General features: G+C 43.2%; 1 protein-coding gene across 1 annotated transcript in view; it reads right to left on the bottom strand.

Annotated features, from left to right (window-relative positions):
- Nucleotides 1-17,801, bottom strand: part of itgav (integrin, alpha V) — a 34,969-nt gene extending 17,168 nt beyond the window's left edge. The window contains exons 1-6 of the mRNA XM_086147701.1: nt 17,293-17,801; nt 14,364-14,494; nt 3,513-3,604; nt 2,162-2,276; nt 1,968-2,029; nt 1,788-1,836 (exon numbers count right to left, since the gene is read on the bottom strand). Coding sequence (XP_086003827.1) covers nt 1,788-1,836; nt 1,968-2,029; nt 2,162-2,276; nt 3,513-3,604; nt 14,364-14,494; nt 17,293-17,462 — 619 coding nt within the window. The 5' untranslated portion in view covers nt 17,463-17,801. The remainder of the gene's footprint in view (nt 1-1,787; nt 1,837-1,967; nt 2,030-2,161; nt 2,277-3,512; nt 3,605-14,363; nt 14,495-17,292) is intronic.
- Nucleotides 17,802-23,796: the final 5,995 nt, after the last annotated feature.

Here is a 23,796-nt window from a genome sequence, read left to right as displayed (position 1 = left end):
CTCAATGAATGGAGGAGAACCTCTGGGAACATATGAGAACCTCAAGGAACTAAGGAGAAGGTCAAGGAATTTTGGAGAACTTCAGGAATGGAGGATTGAAACGCTCAAACAGAGGAGAACATCGAGGGAACAGGAGACGACAGGACAACTAGAAGAGGGAACAAAAAGGAGCAAAGACACGAGCAGGACAGAACATTGAAGAACCTCATAGGAACATTGAGGAACCTCAGAGGAACATTGAGGAACCTCAGAGGAACATTGCAGAACCTCAGAGAACATTGAGGAACCTCATAGGAACATTGAGGAACCTCAGAGGAACATTGAGGAACCTCAGAGGAACATTGAGGAACCTCAGAGAACATTGAGGAACCTCATAGGAACATTGAGGAACCTCAGAGGAACATTGAGGAACCTCAGAGGAACATTGAGGAACCTCAGAGGAACATTGCAGAACCTCAGAGAACATTGAGGAACCTCAGAGAACATTGAGGAACCTCAGAGGAACATTGAAGAACCTCAGGAGAACATTGAGGAACCTCAGGAGAACATTGAGGAACCTCAGAAGAACATTGAGGAACCTCAGAGGAACATTGCAGAACCTCAGAGAACATTGAGGAACCTCAGAGAACATTGAGGAACCTCAGGAGAACATTGAGGAACCTCAGGAGAACATTGAAGAACCTCAGGAGAACATTCCACATGAGTCGCAACATTTGATGTTTTGGGGAAATAAAAATGCTGCAACTAGAAGAAACGCATGTCAGCCAGTGCAAACAAGCTTCTAATCAGGAACAGAGGTGTGTGTGTGTGTGTGTGTGTGTGTGTGTGTGTGTGTGTGTGTGTGTTGACTCAACAGGAAGCAATGGTTTTGGCTCACACACCCCTGCCATCGTGGGTTAGGAGACATTAGTCAGCGTTCGGGCCAGACGGCGTCACACCCTCGGACGACAAACACGGATTACGACACACACACACACACACACACACACACACACACACACACAGATTACACCAGGATACACTGAATTTTTTTGTATCAAATTATGATTGTCCTTCTTTCCCTGGGATTATTTCATACCCCTTGTCCTTTTTCAGATAATTCCTGTGTAAATACACACACACACACACACACACACACACACACACACACACACACACACACACACACACACACGCGCGCGCATCGTGTTTCCCGGGAAACACTGTTTTTTTTTTTGTTTTTTTTTTAAATCAAATTAAGATTGTCCTTCTTTCCCGGGAATTATTAAATTGTTTTTAATTTTAGAATTTCATCCCCTTCTCATTTTCAGCCAATCCTCATGTAAACACACACACACACACACACACACACACACACACACACACACACACACACAGGCTTTGTTTTACCCAGGGATACAGAATTATTTTAATCAAATTAAGATGATTGAAATTGCCCTTCTTCTATCGGAATTATCGAATTGTGCTTTTGAATTTTATCCCCACACACACACACTTTTGGCCGGTCGAGGATCAGATGCACACACACACACACACACACACACACACACACACACACACATACCCGCTGCTATATTTACATTCTGATGAATGTTGTTGATAAAGAAAAAAAAAAAAAATCCCAGCAGGGAAAAAAAAAAGAAAAAAAAGAAATGGAAGTTTAAGCTTAGCCCCGCCCACTCTCATGTGATTGGCCGCTCCCGTCCTGCATGGGTCAGAGGGAGGCGTTAGCGTATCGCTAACAAGTTGCCTTCCCTTGCGAGTTTCCACAGAAAAGGAGGGCTCACCCTGCCAGTAGAAGCTTCCGGGTCCTCCCACCACCACTCGGTTGTTCTTCTGCGTCCAAGAGACAAAACAAACAGCCGTCAATTCCAAATGTTAGCGCGCTAACTGAGCTCCGCTATCGCTGTGATTCACAGCGCTGGATGCTAACGCGGTGACGCTGGCGAGCTAAAAATGGATCTCACCTTCAGGAAGTCGGCGCTGAAGCCGGCCTGACAGAAGCCCTGCCCCTCGGGCGAGTTGGCACCTGGGCGGACAAACAAGAGCAGGGATCCCTGTAAATCGGCCCGGGTTATCGCTAACCGCTAGCGATTCCAGCGGCCGATTAAACAGAACATTTTGCGCGCTAAAGCCGAAGGTGGACAGAAAAAGCACGGACTTGATCTGCAGGGCGAGTATTCCACCACCATGCCGTCTTTCTTCAGGTAGCACGTCCCCACGGGCTCCCGCTCCGAGACGCCGAAGGTGGACCACTGGTACAGGGGGGCGCATGCCTGGGGAGCACACGCATGTACATGCTAACTCGAGAACGGAATCGACTGGACGCGTTTTTCGGCGCTAGCGTTGGTTAAAACACGAGATGCTAAAGAAAAATGCTAATGTTCACGAGAACGCACTCGACCAGACGCGTTTTTCGGTGCTAGCGTTAGTTAAAACACGAGATGCTAAAGAGAAATGCTAATGTTCACGAGAACGCACTCGACCGGACGCGTTTTTCGGCGCTAGCGTTGGTTAAAACACGAGATGTTAAAGAAAAATGCTAATGTTCACGAGAACCCACTCGACCGGACGTGTTTTTCAGCGCTAGCGTTGGTTAAAACCAGGATGCTAAAGAGAAATGCTAATGTTCACGAGAACGCACTCGACCGGACGCGTTTTTCGGCGCTAGCGTTGGTTAAAACACGAGATGCTAAAGAAAAATGCTAATGTTCACGAGAACGCACTCGACCAGACGCGTTTTTCGGTGCTAGCGTTAGTTAAAACACGAGATGCTAAAGAGAAATGCTAATGTTCACGAGAACGCACTCGACCGGACGCGTTTTTCGGCGCTAGCGTTGGTTAAAACACGAGATGTTAAAGAAAAATGCTAATGTTCACGAGAACCCACTCGACCGGACGTGTTTTTCAGCGCTAGCGTTGGTTAAAACCAGGATGCTAAAGAAAAATGCTAATGTTCACGAGAACGCACTCGACCGGACGCGTTTTTCGGCGCTAGCGTTGGTTAAAACACGAGATGCTAAAGAAAAATGCTAATGTTCACGAGAACGCACTCGACTGGATGCGTTTTTTGGCGCTAGCGTTGGTTAAAACCAGGATGCTAAAGAAAAATGCTAATGTTCACGAGAACCCACTCGACCAGACGCGTTTTTCGGCGCTAGCGTTGGTTAAAACACGAGATGCTAAAGAAAAATGCTAATGTTCACGAGAACGCACTCGACTGGATGCGTTTTTCGGTGCTAGCGTTGGTTAAAACCAGGATGCTAAAGAAAAATGCTAATGTTCACGAGAACGCACTCGACTGGATGCGTTTTTCCGCACAAGCGTTGGTTAAAACCAGGATGCTAAAGAAAAATGCTAATGTACCTGTAACTGTAAGCAAAATATCTGGATTTAAAGGGTCGTTTCTTCAAATTCAACAAGAAATAAAGCATCAAAATATGAGAACTGGGTGTTAGCGATCTAATCCGACCACGCGTTAAAGTCAACATGGCCGCCAAACGGCTACTTACCAGGATGTGTTCCCCGTCGGATCGCACCGAGGCGCCGAACCACTGCTTGGACTTGAACTCCATGGGCGAGCCGGCAGAATTGGTCCTGTCGTCTACGAAAAGGAGAGGACAAAAAAGAGGAATCAACTCGCATCGGAAGTCGACACTTCTAAACTGCGCCGTGGATTCCATTCGCCCCTTTTTGGGTCGTGTCGTCGGGGAAGGTAGCGCTAGCGTGTTAGCGAGCCAGCGTTAGCGTCGGCGCGCCAATAAAAACCAGGTGTGAAGGCAGCGGAACAGGACTTTCCCCGTCGTTCTGATGGCTAGAAAAATCAGAATGAGGGTCTGTAATTGGACGACGTACTTTTGCAAGGCAGCAAAAGGTTGGAAGGGAACCATGGAAACATCAGCCAACATCAACTAGGTCTCCAACTCGGGCGAAGTTCAAGAGGTGGGGGCGAGGCTACGCTAGCTACTGCTGTGGTCATCTGGACAGACCTGGATGGGAACCAACTTGTATGACCTGTTTATGGCCTCCTTAGCATTTGTGCAGACCCTAGAACCTTCTCTGGAAGTAGCATGCTCTAGCAGAGGAACAAGGAACTTCAGTTCCTGGGCCCGTTTTTGCTCATGCTCTGACGTTAGGTCTGTTTACGGTTAGGAACGATGACACGGGTGCTTGGTGGAACTCATAAGTCACGTCCATTACCAGGTACTTCTTGTGGAGCGGCATTTTTAAAAACTAGCATGGTCACTGCCTTCTCTGGCCTGCTGGACCTCAGAGGCGTTGAAGGGGAACATTAGCATTTTGACCAAAACAAGTACATTGTTAGCTAAATGCTAACAGGGTTCTTCTTCTTCTTCTTCTCCTCCTTCTTCTTCTCCTTCTCCTTCTCCTTCATCTTCTTCTTCTTTCGGCTTTTCCCTTCAGGTGTCGCCACAGCGAGTCAACTTTCTCCATCTAACCCTCTTCTCTGTATCCTCCTCTCTCACACCAACTACCTTCATATCCTCTCTCACTTTGTCCATAAATCTTCTGATCTCTCTCAGGTTACCTCGTCCATACAAGATGTAGTCTACCTGCGTGCTCCTACCTCCGCCTTCATAAGTTACCCCATGTTCCTGTTTTTTCTGGAAAAAGGTGTTCACTACAGCCATTTCCATCCTTTTTGCAAACTCTCCCACCATCCGTCCCTCTGCATTCCTATCCTGGATACCAAATCTGCCCATCACTTCTTCATCCCCTCTATTGCCTTCACCAACATGTCCATTGAAGTCTGCACCAATGACCACTCTCTCATTTCTGGGAATATTCTGCATCACTTCATCTAACTCATTCCAGAACTTCTCCTTCTCTTCAAACTCACATCCCACCTGCGGGGCATAGCCGCTAACAACATTTAGCATCACACCTTCAATTTCCAGTTTCAGACTCATAAGTCTATCTGACATTCTTTTCACCTCTTGGATGTTCCTTACGAACTCCTCCTTCAAGATAACTCCTACTCCATTTCCCTTCTTGTCAGTACCATAATAGTACAACTTAAAGCTGCTCCTCAGCTTCTAGCCTTACTACCTTTCCACCTGGTCTCCTGGACACACAGTATATCCACCTTCCTTCAAGATAACTCCTACTCCATTTCCCTTCTTGTCGGTCCAAAAGCAGCTTCTGAACCAAAGGATAAATGGCTTCTTGGTACACAAACGCTAAAAGAGATGTGCTAGGTGATGGATACGGTGGGCAGTTAGTAAAAATGACGGGAGTGGGTACAAAAGAAAAGAGTATCTCGTGAGGAGGGGGGGTCCTCGCGGTCCTCGGTCCAAATCGCAGATTGGAAACTCAAGTTAGTAGGCATATGACTGAGAACAATATCGCTATTCAGCGTCTCTGTTCGGGCTGTGAAAAAAAAAAAAGCCTCTCAATCCAAAGGCTCGGCATCTGTTCGCCCACGCCTGGAACCCAACGGCCGATGAAAAAGACGATTAAATCGCCAGCGAGATGTTGGTCCCGACAGTGACACTGGTAAATATGACTTGACAATAGCTATTAAGAAGCTGTGAGAGCAGAAATAATTTAGCAACATGTTGAAAAACAACTGTAGTAAACATACCCTTCCTTAGCGTCGCTAAAGCTCGCTGTGGATAAAGGGTTCTCACCGGGTTCTACAGGAACCCAGAACCCGATTTGACAATTCTGACTTCTGACGCCATTTTTTTTGGAGCGTCTGTCGCTAATTTAGGTTTAGCCGTAAAGTTAGCTAGCAACACATTGTAGCATCGAATGAAAACTCCTCCAACCGTCTCGCTAATCAAACCAGTTTATGTTTACGTTCTTTTTCCCGATGTATTATTCCTAAAAGCCTCCCGCGTACATGTACCTTCCCGAATCCCGACTTTACTACGTGGCGGGAGTCGGGCTCGGCCGACCCGCCGCCGCTCCCAACGCTAATATTGAACTTCAGTGGCGGATGGTATTTATAGACGGCGGGGGGAACACAGAAGGGGGGGGATTTGCCAGTAAAAACTAAGAACTTCAGCCTGTTTGTCCGGGATCTCTGCCTCCGGCGCTCGGACAACCCCCTCCAAAAAAACCCCCAAAACTCACTTGGCTGTAAAACGAATATCAGCTTCTGGAGTGTTTGTTTTTTTTTTTGGAGCACATTCTTTTTCTGGTAGCGCTAGCATGTTCCTGCACATGGTAAAGACTTTATATATATATATAAAACACACACACACACACACCGATGTTGGGGACCTGCGATGATTCCCGGGAAAATAAGGAAATGGGTCGATAAAAATCCCCACAAGAAGTGCAAGTCACACCAGTGCTTCCTGTGGATTAGGAGGTTTTGGCGAGGGGGGCGGCAGGGGAATTATCTTGGCGTGCTACTTGTGTGATCTCATTAGTGTGCATGCTGATTCACTCCCCGAGTGTGTGTGTGTGTGTGTGTGTGTGTGTGTGTGTTTCTCCCAGAAAGGAGACAGAGGAGGTAACTGAGCCGTCGGTCTTTCACTTCTGACTCGCGCTGAATGTTAACAAGCCCTAATTTGTCTAAGACAGGAAAAAGACAGCGACAGAAAAATCTGTTAAAAATAAAAATAAAACTATTAAAAATATTTACGATGATTTCCCCTCTCCGGGTCGCCATCTTGGAAACATCCACTAGAACATTAGCCGAAAAAAATGGCCTTAAAGTTACTGTTGAATCAAAATGACATGAAGCTGTTGCAGTTAGCGTTTCAGCTTCTCTCTGTGTGGAGTCTCCATGTATCTGCATGGGGTTCCTCAGGGTTCCTCAAGGTTCCTCCCACAGTCCAGACACTTGGAGGAAGTCCGTTGTAACCCGAGAGGTGATGGTAAACCGCCAGAAGATGGTACGCATATGAGGTTTGCCTTGATGTTGAGGGTGGCGCAAGAGTTGTATGCCAGGCATTGTAAATTTGGACACATCATCAGTGGTGGACCATTGAGTCATGGAGTGTTTCAACACTAGAGAGAGGCAAGGGAAGTCGACCTGGAGCTGACAGTGTACCTGGTTCACCCTCAAGTTTGTGGTCTTCCAGCCCAGCAAGGGTCCTTTCGCTTGATGCAAATCCACCGGCTGCTTCAGAGACTGATCTGCCGTAAATTTCTGACTATAGAGCGCACCTTTATATAGGCCGCACCTACATATTTTTTTAAATGAAAAAAAAAATTCCTTCTTCGACAGCAGGACTGATCGCTTTCAACTTGAAAACCGTATCAAATACATTTCTGCACGTCTTTTTCACGATGTAGGTGCGCAAAAGCGCAAAATGGCTGATCTGAAGAGTTATCATAACTGCAAGCGGGTTTGCCGAAACAATTTCATTTGTTCACTGTGACGCCGTCGGCGGAAGGAAGCTAGCGTGTAAAAATACATAAATTAGTTATTAATTTTCGTTGTGAAAGACGCAGTTCTCAAATAGTGTGAAAAAAGTAGCAGCTTATACGCCGCTACTTTTTACGGCGACTTTAACGGTAGCCAATGACAGCAGGGATAGGCTCCGCCCCCAAACAACAGGATAAGCCGGGAATCCACGGTCATATTCTAAACAATTTATTACATATTATGGCAAAATGTATTTGCTAAATAAATGTTATTTTTATTCTAAATCATTTTTATTCCTTTTTTTTTTTAAATAATTAAAATTTATATTTTAATCGATTATCCGCAAATGAATGAATGAGCATGTCGGTTTGAACGCGGATAAAAAGCAAACAAGGGGGATCCAGGTTCAAATTTTAAATCATTTATTCCAAATTATAGGAAGATTTATTTGCTAAATAATTGTACTTTTAATTCTAAATCATTTTTATTCAATTTTTTTTTTTTATTTTATTTTCAAATAATTAAAATGTATATTTTAATCGATTATCCGCAAATGAATGAATGGGCATGTCGATTTGAACGCGGATAGAAACGCAAACAACGGGAATCCACGGTCAAATTCTAAATCATTTATTCTAAATTATAGTAAAATTAATTGGCTAAATAATTGTGATTTTTATTCTAAATCATTTTTATTCAATTTTTTTTTTTTAAATAATAAAAATGTATATTTTGATCAATTATCCGCAAATGAATAAATGAGCATGTCGATTTGAACGTGCATAAAAAGCAAACAACGGGAATCCACGGTCATATTCTAAATCATTTATTCTAAATTATAGTCAAATGAATTGGCTAAATAATTGTGATGTTTATTCCAAATCATTTTTATTCAATTTTTTTTAAAATTTTTAAATAATTTAAATAATTAAAATCTTTATTTTAATCGATTATTCCGCTCAAAAAATACCAAAAACACGATGTAACTCCAAGTCAATCACACTTGTTTGAAATCAAACTGTCCACTTAGAAGCAACACTGATTCATTCTGACTTGTTTTAAGGACATAAATCAACTCTGGATCAGCCGGTCGCTTGTTTTTCCATTTTAATTTGGAGCGTGACACCAAATCCAGACCTCCATGGGTTCACACAACTGATTCCCATTGATTATTTTTATGTGATTATATAATTATTCATCAAGATCTAGGATGTGTTATATTAATGTTCCCTTTATTTTTTGGAGCAGCGTATATTCTCTCGGCGCGCAGCTGCTCGACGCAAAGTCCGAGGATTATCCGAAGTAACCGGGTCGGGGGGGGTTTGTTGCGGTTGGGTGACGTGTTTTGGCAGTAACCATCTGGGGGGGGTGAAGAAAAAGAAAAAAAAAAAAAAAAATTGCGTTTTGAGCGCCCACTTCCTGTTTGCACAAAATAGAAATTCTTGACAGGAGGAAAAACACTCCCCCGACAGGAGGGGGGAAACAAAAAAAAAAAAAAAAAGAAAGAAAGCGAGGGGGAACAAAAGCTTGTGATGCTGCGTCGTCAGGATGGAACAGTCCAGAGTGGTTCAGATACATCACACACACACACACACACACACACACACACACACACACACACACACTTCCGCAGCTCTGCTCTCGCACTGCGGCCCCTTGACTTTTTAGGTCGTCCACAGCTGCTCCGTCTGACGCGCAAATCAATCAACCAAACCGCACATCGCGATTCTGCGACATATTTGTGCACGATAACGCCGGCCACAAACTATTATCTGGCGATGACGGGAACCGGACGACGCCTGGATCGTTCACGTCGCCGTCGCACGAAACGGAAAACGCAAAAAACGTGGGGGCCGTCCCCCTTGACGTCTGATTGGAAGAAAGGTGACGTCGCCTTACAGGCGAAAACCGGGGGAGCGCTAATCCCAGATGCGCGTGAACAGGCAAACAATGGAGACGACCTCGGGTGACCTCGAGTGACCTCGGGTGACCTCGGGTGACCTCTGACGGCTCGAACGTGGTTAAAATCAGGAAAGATCCCGGCCAGTCCGGTGTCGTTTATTTGACGGCAAATATTATACGGGCGGAATAAGAATCTGACGGAAACGAGTCTGATTCGGTTTGTCCTCTGGGGTTTTCATGGTTGTTCTCGGTGGTTTGTGCAGCGATTAAAAGCTTGGCCTCTTTGTGTGTGTGTGTGTGTGTGTGTGTGTGTGTGTTTCGTAAAAGGATCGGTTACATGGAGGGTATTTCTGGTGTTTTCTGGTCATGGCCCGGCGAGAAAACCGCAGCCTTTCTGGACACAACTCCTCACTTCGGCGCCAATGCTAAGCTAATAACGCTAATACTCTACACACACACACACACATAACAAATTCCAGTTGAGGCTGTCCAGCGCTGACCAGCGTGCATGTAGGTCAAATCAACAACAATGACTGTTATTGTGGAAGGGAACACACACACACACACACACACCATAAATAGGCCATGCTAACAGTATTAGCCGCCGTCGGGCCCGGGGTGTCGGTACGGGCCGCCGGGCCTTCGCCGCTCCCTCCCAGAAGATTTATCCAAGCGTCTGAGACAAAATTCACCTTTTATGGACACGCCAGGCCTCGGGGGTGTAAAAAGCTGGAGGGGGAGGAGGAAGGGTGGGGAGTCCGAGCGCTAGCCGGTTGTTTTTACTGCGAGGTAGCTCCCGGTGCCGGGCGATTCCATCGCAACCGGGACGCCGATATTTGCCAATGAGAAGATTCGGGAGTGTGTTTTGCAGCTCTGCACGGATAAACTAGAAGGTGTGCAGGAAACCGTGGGAGAAGAATCAACAACACCTGCAAGGACTCGCAAATCACTGATTTATGTGTCATATAGAGACGCACAAACAATAATTATTATGTGCAGAATCAGAAAAATATTATTTGTCCCCGAGGGAAATTTGGGGGGCGGCATCAGAATTATGAACGTCAAAATTAATATTTAAAAAAACATTGAAAAAAGAGAGAGAAAATGGGGGGAAAAAGGAAAAAAAAAAAGTGAATATATATAATGTATAACAAGAATAGAATAATATATAGATAATAGCATATACATATAATATCTGATAAATAAAATATATATTGGGGGATAAAAGAGAGAAAAAGAGAAAAAAAGAAAAAAGAGAATCTATAATATATAAAGAGAATAGAATAATATTTACATATATTTGGATAATAAAATATACATATTCATATAACATAATATAATATATAATATATATATAGGATAAAAGAGAGAAAAAGAGAAAAAAAGAAAAAAGAGAATCTATAATATATAAAGAGAATAGAATAATATTTACATATATTTGGAGAATAAAATATACATATTCATATAACATAATATAATAAATAAAATATATATTGGGGGATAAAAGAGAGAAAAAGAGAAAAAAGAAAAAAGAGAATCTATAATATATAAAGAGAATAGAATAATATTTACATATATTTGGATAATAAAATATACATATTCATATAACATAATATAATATATAATATATATATAGGATAAAAGAGAGAAAAAGAGGATAAAAGAAAAGTAAAAAAAGAGAATATATAATATGTAACAAGAATAGAATGTGTGTGTGTGTGTATATATATATATATAGATATAAACACATAAAATAATATAATATGTAATAGAATAATATATGCGGGTTGAACGAGAGAAAAAAGAAAAGAAAAAAGAATATACAACAGGAATAGAATATATATAATATATATGTAGAATAAAATATACATATACACATAACATATATAATATATATAAAATATCGTGGGATAAGCGGAAGACGGTGGATGGATGGATTTATATGTATGGAAGAATTAATGACTTTCAAAATTGTAGAGACTCTATATTTATATAAAAAATATATCGTGAGCTGCATTAATTACACGCAGCTGAGATCAACACACACACACACACACACACACACACACACACACACGGCCTTATATACCCTTCACTCCGTCCGTCATCTTCGGATGATGTGTGAGCAAAAAACAGGAATTCATATATTAATTCAACCGCCGGGTGTGTATTTTTTTTCAACTTTTCTCAACAATGTTGTTTTTGAAGATAATTTTTTTTCTTCGTTTGTACAAAAGCCGGCGAGGCGACTGAGGGATTCAGATAAAGCGGAAGAAATGACTGCGGTTTCCTGAGCAGCCCAACTAACCATGGGGGGGGGAAACCCTCGGCGCTGATAAAGTGTCCAAATATGTCAAAAAAAAAATGAACAAAAGAGAAGCCAAGTACTCAAGAAGAGTACAAGTACCCGGAGTTTAACAGTTTCTACCCTTAAACAATTGAGCAAAACTTAACGTGGCCACTGGATCTGGTTACTTTCCAGCTCAGCTCGCCATGCTAACGTATGCTAACGTCTGAAGGCAGACACTTTGGCCCGACCGCTGATACCAGCTGCTAACCGCTCGATAAATCCGTGAAGACGATAGATGATGTCGGAATGGTGGTTTCAGATTATTAGCGCGGCATTCTCCGAGCTTTCATTCGCTGCAATATTGTGGTCCTACCCCGCAAATGGGGTAGTACCATCAGGAGGGGTGCGGTATGCTTAACTGATACTAGCGAAAGGAACAAGGAAGAAGAAGACGACAACATGGCGTCGGGATAACCGGGAAGAAGATTTCTCCGTCGGAACTTGGAAGTGAAGTAACCGCTTTACAGGCATGGCGACGTAAACGCACCTTTTGGCATACGTAGCATTAGCATGCATGTTTTTTCTGGTGCGGCGCCATTAGCTGGAATCTGTTTAGCCCCACGCCTTGTTTACTAGCTGGAGATGCTAGTTGTTCGTCCGGTTGACGAAATACATTGCGAACAGTAACAATTACTTAATGCTAATTCTTTCCTCGCATCAATCATCCGCCAGTTTGACGCCAAACTTGACGGATAATTCTATCCGATTTTTTCCCCCCGGGCTAAAAAAAAGGTAGCGGATTCAAAAATTCCAGTATCAGTCGAGCCGCCGATTTGGAAAAAAAAAAACGACGCAGCTCAGGATCTATATATATTTAATCCCTGACTCATCATCGTCTCCGACGCTGTGACTTCTCGGTCTGACGAACAAGCTAACTGTCGACCCGGGCGGGGTCGAGAACAAGCTAAGGATTACCGTATTAGCATCGCGGGAGCCGCGAGGGCGTCCGCGGACGAGTCCGCACAGCTCCCGCTCAACCGTGCATTCCTAGATGTGTTGTGACTTGGGCTAACCTTCGGGGCCGAGGTCTCACCGCCCCGTCAGTCGCGCCGCTACTTTAGAAACGGAGCTGAACGCACAAAAACACACAAGTCTGCTACGCAATCCTTGAAGCGTGGGCGTACGGCTAATACCTTTCATACAAGGTGCTAAACTGAAGCGCTGCTATCGATGTTGAAGGAACCCAGAGGTCATTGGAGAAGCAGCTGCAAGAGTTGACGGGAACTCAGAAAGCCAAGGAAAGTTTTGGGAACGTCCAACATTTTTGAGAATGTTTAGTTTTTCAACCGACCGAGAAATGTTTATTTCATCGCTGGTGGAATATTTAGTCATTTGTTGAACAAACTTTGTCGGGCACTTTAGGTGCTCGGCGCAAAAATAGGCTTCTATTTAGGGAGAAGAAAAGCATACTGTTACGGCTTGCGGTTTTTGTTTAACAAACTTTGTTATGAAGAAAACGTACTTTACCGCTGTGATAAATGTACATAAGAGCCAACGTTTTTTGCACAGCTAATCGTCTGAATAGTTAGTCAACTACAGAAATAGTCTTCAGCTGCAGTCCTAGATTCTTCTATATGTTTGTTTGTTTGTTTAGAAGTTTATTCCAAATACATTAAGCACAGAGGCAGAGATGTTTGTACCAGATTATAGCTTATAGCTAATTTCCATCTGTAGTCCTGGACGATACAAATATAAAACTGTATAAAATAGACAATATATATAAGATATACAGATAGGCAATAAAATAACTATACAATATAGAAACAGGCAATAAAATATGTATTTTGCAAGTTGAAAGTGCTATTGTTGTGATATTGTTACTTTGGTCATCTGATGTCCTGAATGGAGATTCCCAGTGTTCACTTTGGTGGACCTTTTCTGGAAAATGGCTTTCAGGGAGCAGGTTTTGACAAAACCGAAAGACGTCGTGGACAGTCAGAACCTGTCAGAGATTCACCCGATTCCCCGGGGACTCGATGGGTTAAGCGTTTGAGTCCTTGACGACCGTAGAGAAGTTGTTTTGAATGTAAACACAAGGACGAACGGCGCCGACAGAAGCCGGAGATTGGTGTAAAGAACTTAAAAAGCTTCGCCGGTTGTGGATTAAGATCTTCCAGATTGACAAATATCTAGATGAACCTCTGCCAGGATGAAGAGAAGACGTCGTGTCGAAAGATTAGGATCCAGAACATCCCGTGAAAGCAATGCAGGAGTTTGCAGGAGCAACTTGACCCCCCTGCGTCCGAGCCCTTCAGTCCAATCAAAAATGGCCGCTAGCCCTTTCATGGTTAAGCAAGATGTTGGATCTTAAAGGGCAAAGTCTGCTGGTTCCAGACCTTCGCCGGCGCTGGACTGAGAAGCACGACAGTCCAAGCACTTGTTAGAGGTCGCCACAGCCAATAATCTGTCTTTCATCACCCCCGACACTTTTGTCCACCTGTTCTGGACACTGTTGACTTAAGTACTTCAAATCCTCCGCCTTCTTGCGTAGCCTTGCACTTCCCCTCAGGTCCCTCCCCTCCAAATACATGTACTCGGTCTTGTTAGCACTTGTTGACAACGGGACGGTACTTTCAAAAAAACGACCCGTTTGCCGAATGAAGCATTTTTGGAGCGTCCGTCCGGCCCAAAGCAGTATGTAAACAAACATCTACCGGCGGTCGTGATGGGTATTATCATTTCCTTCGCGATGCAGAACAAAAAGCTACAAGGTGGAGTTGCCGAAGGTGCAAAGGTAACTCTAAGGGAATGTTGAAACAATCTCCCTACCTGTGGAGTCGAAGAGCAGCTGCTGGCAGGCCGAGGCTTGCTCCCAGGGGCAGCTGTACACCGCCCCTCTCTCCACCACGTTGCTGGGCGCAGACGTGTTAGCCCGCGGCGCGCCGATCAGAACGTCCGACCTGGGGAGGGGAGCAAGGTGCGGCGTTACGAGGGTGGCGTCGGAGTGGAGGGTGGGAGAGGTCTAGCTAGAGAGTTAGCCTTACAGAGGGGATCACGGAGTTGTGATGAGAGGGTTAGCATTAGAGATACTACAGGAGCGCTAATGAGGGGTTAGAGGGTTAGCCTATAGGGGTTACCATCATGGGGTTAATCACAGTTAGCATAAGCCTTTGAAAGCTAGCATTTCAGGATAAATCAAAATTGGAGGGATAGCATTTGAGAGTAAGCGTTACAAAGGGAATTATGGAGTTGTGGTTAGAGAGGTTAGCATTAGAGATACTATGAGAACGCTAATTTGGGGAGTTAGCCCACAGACGCTATCATCATGGAGCTAATCACACTTTGGATAAGAGTTCGCTTTTGAAAGCTTGCTCTTCTTCCAAGTAGCAGTCTAGCAAACCGCTAGACTGCTTGTGGTTAAAGAGGTTAGCATTAGAGATACTATGGAGGCGCTAATTGGGGGAGTTAGCCCACAGGCGCTACCATCCTGGAGCTAATCACACTTCGGATAAGAGTTCGCTTTAGAAAGCTCGTTCTTCTTCCAACTAAAGAGGTTAGCCTTAGAGATACTATAAGAGCACTAATTGGGGGAGTTAGCCCACAGGCGCTACCATCATGGAGCTAATCACATATAGCATAACCCTTGTTCTTCTTGACTTGGACGACTGGGTGAATGCTAGCGTGGAACGTTTACTTCCCCGCAGAAATATCCTTCTAATGCCGCACAAGAGGGCGCTAGAACCAGCTAGCATGAAAGAACTACATAATGATGCAAGAGTACAAGTATGACTTTCAATGCTAGCGGCAAAGGCTGCTAGCTGCTAACTAATTCCTGAATGGTGATCCAGGCTGTGAGGCCTGCAGGGACAGGGTGCGTAGCGACGCTGGGATGGCAGCGGGTGTTGAAATAGCAGCTTTGATGGGTTTCATTTGTGTGTTTTTGTTTGGGGGTTCCAAAAGGGGGGCGCTGAAAGGCGCCATCCGCCCCTCCAACACCCCCAGGCTAACTCTCAGAGACCCTGGATAAAGAAAAGGGTGGTGTTTGGAAGAGGAGGAGGAGGAGGAGGAGGTATGCAGATTTGTCTGATGCAGTGCAACACATGGGTGTGAGTGCAAGTACTGCAAAACACACACACACACACACACACACGTTTACTAAAATGAATCAAATACTCAAAATACACAAGTACTTAATTGTACTTTATTTTGCAAGTCTGGAAAAAAAAAAGGAAAAAAAATGTAAAAAAAAAAAAAAGAAAATCAAGATTTGTTAAAAAGTACTAGAGTCGTAATAAGTAGTAGTCACTGCTTTATTTTGAAGGATTGAATTACATGAAAAAAATTCAATTAAAAACATCTATTCTTCCAAAAGTGAAGAGTATTCACTGTTATATATTGTACATTCTTAAAAGTACTCTAATTTTTACCTTGTTTACATGTTCCTCTGCATGTTTAAGTGTACAAGTACACTAAAATGTACTAAAACAGTGTATTTTTTAACCTTTTTTTGATGGGAATAACATCAAGACTACTTTTGAAATTCACAGGAGTGTGTGTGACACACACACACACACAGCACATATACGAAAACGAATTGAATACTCAGGTTCGCCTGCATTTTGAAGAACTTAGAGTACTAACTGCTGTGTTTTAAACTGAATTACAGCTGCTTTGAGTCCAGTTTACCAGGGAAAATTGCATTTTTACTCCACTTTACAAAAATACAATTAAAATTTTTTTAAAGACTTCAGAAAAGTGAAGCGCACTCATCGGTGAACATTTTACATCCTTAAAAGTACGCTCATTTTTACAATGTTTACATGTACTTCTGTGTGTACTTTTAAGTGTACAAGTACAACAAAATGTACTAGAACTGTGTGTTTTTTAACATTTTAACGTGCGTCTTTGTGATTGGAATCACATCAAGACTACTTTTGAAATTTACAGGAGTGTGTGACATACACACGCACACACACACACACACACACACACACACACACACACACACACACACACACAGCACATACACTAAAACCAATCGAATACTCAGGTTCACCTGCAATTGTACTTCATTTAGCAGAACTTGAATTACAACTAGAATTGAATTTTTAACTCCACTTTCCAAAAATACTATTAAAAAAGTCTATTTTATCAAAAACTTCAGAAAACTGAAGAGTACTCCTCGGTGTACATTTTACATCCTTAAAAGTACGCTTAGTTTTATAATGTTTACATGTACTTTTAAGAGTACAAGTACACCAAAATGTACTAAAACAGTGTGTTTTTTACCCTTTTAACGTGCAATTTTATGATGGGGATCACATCTAGACCACTTTTGTCAGTCACAGGAGTGTGTGACAGACAGACAGACACACACACACACACACACACAGCACATACACTAAAACAAATCAAATACTCAGGTTCGCCTGCAATTGTACTTCATTTAGCAGAACTTGAATTACAACTAGAATTGACTTTTTTCTCCACTTTAGAAAAATACTATTAAAAAGTCTAATTTTTCAAAAACTTTAGAAAAGTGAAGCTTATTCATCGGTGTACGCAAATTTTTACCATGTTTACATGTACTTTTAAGAGTACAAGTACACCAAATGTACTAAAACAGTGTGTTTTTTACCCTTTTAACGTGCAATTTTGTGATGGGAATCACATCTAGACCACTTTTGTCAGTCACAGGAGTGTGTGACAGGCAGACAGACACACACACACACACACACACACACACACACACACACACCTCTGGTTGCTGACGGTCTTGAAGAAGTCCACGGAGAAGCCGAAGTAGCTGCCCTCCGGTCCGGCGTAGACGGACGGCTTGTCGGCGTCCAGGTTGAAGGAGCCGCCGCGGCGGATGAGAAGCGAGCACGCCAGCGGGAGCAGCGCCAGGACCGGCCGTCCTCCACCCATGGCCGCCGCGGATAAACAAAAACAAAAACAAACAAATAAACAAACAAACAACCCCGGAAGTTGGCTAGGAGGCTGCTAGCGACCGTTAGCTTAGCCGGCTAACCGGCTCCGTTCACAGCGACGGGCTTCCGTGGACGCGCGTCGGCGGACTGGGCATCGTGGACGCGCTCGGTGGACACCGGGTGGGGTCGCGGGAACGGGAGAGAGGAGATAAGAAAGAGGGGAGGTGTTCAGAGACGGTGTCCGGTGGTAATGGACCGGCGGTCGTGGGCAGCGGGGGAAGAACCGGGAGAGGCCGAGGCGGTGCGAGCGAACGCGGGGTGGATGTGTGTCATCACGGGCTCGTCCCGACTGGATGGAGCTGCGGGGGTGAACGTCGATGGGCGGTGCGGAGCAGAGATGTGACTTCCGGTTTGAGATTTTCAAAATAAGAGCGTGAAACTCCCCCAAAAATCCAGCATTTTTTGTAAAAACACTTTTTTTCCTTTTTTTTATTCAGTAAGTCACTCTCAAATGACTTCAAGATGCTTCTGTGTGTCCCTATGAATAATAATAAATAATAGATACGCCTTTTGCTGCTATTTGTTGCTTTATTTGGTTTTGCATTTGATAATACATGGTGTATAAACATGCTCAAATTACAGCGATTTGGTTCAGCGAATGTAAAAAGATTGAATTGAGGTCTTTTTTAATTTTTTTTTTCATTTATCCCGTCAGTTTTTTTAAATGTTTAGGATTGCAGGGAGTCCCCGCGCTGGGCTTTTATTTTGAAAACAAAATTGATTTCCTGTACTTTCGCGTCTGCGTATATTCAACTTTACAAAGCGAACATGGGAAGTTTATTGCAGTGTGACAGCCAGGGAAAACACACACACACCCACTCACACACACCCACACACACACACACTAGCACTGCATACACACACACTCCGGATACACACTTTAAATATGATATTGTAAATTAAGGTTAGGCTGATCTCTACTTCTTATGATGCTAATGTTCATTATTATTGTTGTTGTTGTTGTTTATGATGCTCATAAACAGGAAAGAAACTGGACAAAATGTGAATCCTGGCTGTTATTTTAAAAGGCTTTTCCTTTTGTGACTTTAGGGTTATTTATTTTGTAATTTGTTTTTGTTTTTTTTTTTTTGTTGTCATTGTTTGCTTGCTAATTGATCCAAAGCAGAGAGTTGTGTTTAAATAACTACCAGACCTTTCCTCCCAACCTTTTTACCTGGAAAAAAAAAAATGGCCTGCAGGGAAACCGCTGTTGTTTTCCCATACCTGTTTTGAACAAAAGTTTTAAAAAATTCATTTCGAAAGCCCGGCCCAGTCAGGTCGGGAAGGTCATCGAACACAACGCCGGCCAGCTCCTATCTAGAAAACACACCGGAGCCAACGGTTTCCTCAGACGGGGTATTTTTTTCGTCTTATTTGGCCATGAGCTGCTGCGAATCGCCGCCACAATGAAGTGTACGCTCAAGAATGTGTAGAACAACTCCCTTAGGGGGGGGAAGCTGGAGGATTTGGGGGGCGTCCAGGGGGAGCATGTAGATCTGAGAGGTATCAGGATAAACATGTGAGCGACGTTTACATTCCATGAATAACACTTATATGGTGCTTATGTGTGTGTGTGTGTGTGTGTGTGTGTGTTTATGAAAGAGTTTCTTATTAGGACAGGGAGAAAAAGAAAGAGAGGTTGTGCAGGGAGAAATGGTGTAATGGTTTTGGGAATACTTGAGCAGATTAGATGGTGTGTTTGTTGTATAAAGAGTAAAATCCAAGGCCAGTGTGTGTGTGTGTGTGTGTGTGTGTGTGTGTTCACATGTGCATGCCTTTGAGTTATTTTCTTTTTTGTGAATTTAGATACATCTTGGCTGCTGGTTTTCCTGTTATTTGGACAGATTTCATTCATTTATTCATTCATTCATTCACACACCGTCTTGAACGGAGGTGTCAAACGTACGGCCCGCGGGCCGATAGCGGCCCGCCAGGTGGTCCAATCCGGTCCGTGTGATAAATCTACAATTTGAAAAAAATACATAAAAATCATGAACTACTATTTGAAAATAAAAATGCAGTCTATAGTTTTTTTTAACTTATTGTTAGAAGTTTACCTGCTTTTCCTTTGGACTCAACATCCCCTCGCACCTGCAATCATAGCTTCCATTTAGTCCATATTTTTCCGTTAGAAAACTGGCTAACTACTTTAGCTTAGCTTGCAGAGCAGACTTTTCTCACTCGAAAAAGAAAAAAAAACATACCCAGTTTCACCCCTTGTTCTTCTATTTGAAGAACTTAACTATATCCAACTTAAAAGAACCGCACTTCTTTTTACATTGGTTTGGCAAGTGGACGGATCACATTCACCGCCCGCACGTTTTGTCATGATAAGGGGCTAGCATGTTAGCATGCTAACATGCTAGCATGCTAACCCCTGACCCCTTGTCATTAGCGTCACTTAACTCCACCACACTGTTATTATTGTTATATAGCGTGTATGGGCAGAGTACATAGCAGAGTTGCATAGCGAAATTGCATCGTATCGTATGATTGGCTGGACACCTGTCACTCACAGAGTTACACCGCAAAATGATACAGAAAAAAATGTTATATATCTATATATCTATATCTTGCGCAGCTTAGAGGGAACATTCCTCCATCAGCAAGATGTCCAAAAAGAGAAAAGTGGGCATGGAGTGTAAGATTTTCCAAGAAAAATTGAGCACTTCTTGTGGTCCATACTTGTATGCTCGGTGTGGATGCAGCAAGTTTCGGCGCCGCCGTGAGACTCGCTGTGGAGAAAAATACAACTAAATGCACAGAGAACTCAGAAGATGCAAGTGTTTTTGAAATTGCGCTTACTTTTTTTAATGGATCACATGTTGTTCGACATGTATTTTTCAAGTATTTCTCATTACATAGAAAGATTTTTATAGTTTACCTGTTCTCCTTGATACTAAAGCAAAGAAAAAATTTGGACCTCTAGGTGATTGCGCTATGATTTTTACTGGCCCGACCCCCTTTGACATCAAATTAAGCCGTATGTGACCCCCCCCGGACCGAGATGAGTTTGACATCCCCGATCTGGAGACATTCATTCACTCATTCACACATTAAATGATGACCGAAGTGTGATGGTGCCCATTTATAAGAATAAAGGGGGATGTGCAGAATTGCGGCAACTACAGAGGGATAGAGTTGATGAGCCATACAATGAAGTTATGGGAAAGAGTAGTGGAAAGTAGACTGAGAGCAGAAGTCAGCATTTGTGAATAGCAGCATGGCTTCATGCCGAGGAAGAGTACTACAGATGCAGTATTTGCGTTGAGAATGCTAATGGAAAAGTACAGAGAAGGCCAGAGGGAGCTGCATTGTGTTTTTGTGGACCTAGAAAAAGCATATGACAGGGTGCCAAGAGAGGAGCTCTGGTATTGTATGAGGAAGTCTGGAGTGGCAGAGAAGTACGTTAGACTGGTGCAGGACATGTATGCTCACTGTGAGACAGTGGTGCGCTGGAAGGATAACAGAGAAGAATGTAAGACTGGTGCAGGACATGTATGCTCGCTGTGAAACAGTGGTACGGTGCGCTGTAGGGGTAACAGAGAAGTTCAAGGTGGAGGTGGGACTCCATCAGGGATCAGCTCTGAGCTCCTTCTTCTTCGCAATGGTGATGGATAGACTGACAGATGAGGTTAGACAGGAATCCCCATGGACCATGATGTTTGTGGATGACATTGTGATCTGTAGTGAGAGCAGACAACAGGTAGAGGAATATCTAGAGAGGTGGAGGTATGCTCTGGAAAGGAGAGGAATGAAAGTTAGTCGCAGCAAGACAGAATATATGTGTGTGAATGAGAGGAACTCGGGTGGAGCGGTGAGGCTACAGGGAGTGGAGATCAAGAAGCTGGAGGATTTCAGGTACTTGGGGTCAACAGTTCAGAGCGTAGGAGAGTGTGGAGAAGAGGTGAAGAGACGGTCCAAGCAGGTTGGAATGGGTGGAGAAAAGTGTCAGGGGTACCAAGAGATAGAAGACTTTCAGCCAGAATAAAAGGAAAGGTGTACAAGACAGTGGTGAGACCAGCAATGATGTTTGGACTAGAAACTGTTCCAATGACGAAAAGACAGCAGGCAGAACTAGAGGTTGCAGAGATGAAGATGTTGAGGTTCTCTTTGGGAGTGACCAGGATGGAGAGGATCAGGAATGAGTCTATCAGAGGAACAGCACATGTTAGATGTTTTGGAGAGAAGGTCAGAGAAGCCAGACTGAGATGGTTGGGTCATGGACAGAGGAGGGATAGAGAATATATTGGTAGACGGATGCTGAAGTTGGAGGTCTAGAGGAAAACCGAAGAAAAGATTTATGGACGTCGTGAGGGAATAGGGTTAGATGGAGAAAGTTGATTGGCTGTGGCGACCCCTGAAGGGAAAAGCCGAAAGGAGAGGAAGAAAATTCGCTGTAAGGCTGAAAACCGTAATTTTTAAAAAGGAAGTGAATGGATAATGAACAACTGAATGACAGATAAGTGCTAAGTTTGTGAAATCCAAACAGCAAAAGGTGGAAACAGCGCCCCCTACAGGCGGAGGCTGGTACTCACATCAGCCACTAGGGGGCGCCATTGCCACATTTTATTCCCTCTGTTTTCTCACGCTCTTGATTTAACATCTTTATCAAAATTTATGGTTTAAGCTTTAAGAGAAGGTGATATATAAAAACATTTTTTTTTTTTTTTTACAAGATCACCGGATCTGTTCACGTCACAGATGAAGTCGGTAAATCAACTTGAAAACCGTAAATGTTCATCCTGAGGAAGACGGAGCTAAAAAATTCCAAAATGACACGTAAAATTTAAGTAAAACTTTATTGGATTATTAATTCTAGAGGAACTGAACCCCAAACTCTTTTTTATTGGAAAATAAAATAAAATACGGAGATATAAAACGAGCCGTGTATCGACATCACTGTGAACAAAACAAGCAAAAACACACAAAAACATAAACATAATAACAAAAAGGAAGAAATAAGGAAGAATTCCCTGCTTTTTCTATTTTTTGCTGGACATAATCAGTATGAAGGGATTAAAATATCATTTTTACCATGTTTACATGTACTTCTGCATGTACTTTAAAGTGTACAAGTACACCAAAATGTACTACAACGGTGTGTTTTTAAACTTTTTAACGTACGATAATAAGAAAATGATCACGACAGTCACAAGTTGACGACTGAATCCCTGCATCTTGTCCTTTATACCTTTTATTTCTACAACTTTCTATCATTTCTTTAGATCAGGGATGTCAAACTTATTATTATTATTATTATTATTATTATTATTATTATCATTAGTATTATTTTTAATTAATTAATTAATCCATTTATTTATTTATTTCTGATTGATTTATTACTATTTTTCCACTTTATTTTGTATTGAAAAAAATTAAAGTAAAGAGCTTTGAGAAGATTTTAATCTTTTTTTTTTTTCCACAAAGCTTTTCTTGCGGCCCGGCCTCACCGAGACTCCGGGTTTAAATTGTGCATACGCTTGTTTGTATTTCAGATTCAAAGTCAAGATTTATCCAAAAGGCAACAAAATTATATCTGGAGCATCAATATCTTCCTAAATTAAAGTGCAATGGGATAATATGACAAAGAGCCACCGGTGCCTTGACCCCCAAAATCCCCATGAATCATCCCGGTGCAAACATTCAAGCAGTCCTTATCTTGACTTTCGCATACAGGCTGTTGGTGAGTCTTTTTGTCCGGGCTTGTATGGAACTGTACCTTCTACGTGAGGGCAGCAGGTTGAACAGGTGACGTCATCTCTGGAAGAGGAGTCCCAGTAATTTTGGGCGCTGTTTTCACCACATGCTGGAGTGCTTGCTAGTCCCCTTTCCTGTTGTAAGAGGTCACCAGCAGAGTTCCAGGGATGTGGTAGCTCCTCAGCTTCCCCGGGTAGAAGTGGCCTTTTTGGGCCTTCCTGATTCTTGCGGTTGCCCCAGGACAGGTTCTCTGCCAGGGTCGCCCCCAAGAACTCCGAGCCGATAAACTAGACTGGACTAAAAACAGAGAAAGGTCAGAGATCCTCTTCAGGGGACTCGAGTCCTTCGGAGGCAACTGAACGCTAACAGACTCAGTAAGCTAATCAGGAAGTCCCGGGAGTTGAGCTGGACTGGTTCGAAGCTGCTCGGTATGAGGCATCACGACTCCCTCCCCTTGCATTCTGGACTGATGTCCTACAGGAGCAACTTCAGCCGTAGACTGAAGGAAGCTGCGTTTGAGGAAGGCACAGTACCTGAGGAAGCTGTGGTAGCTCCCCAGCTTCCCCAGGTAG

The sequence above is a fragment of the Fistularia commersonii genome, chromosome 6, assembly GCF_037954325.1.
Source record: "Fistularia commersonii isolate RoL2024-O1a breed Wild chromosome 6, RoL_Fcom_v1.0, whole genome shotgun sequence".
In the NCBI taxonomy this organism is placed as follows: domain Eukaryota; kingdom Metazoa; phylum Chordata; class Actinopteri; order Syngnathiformes; family Fistulariidae; genus Fistularia; species Fistularia commersonii.
This window is presented reverse-complemented; position numbering and strand designations above follow the sequence as displayed.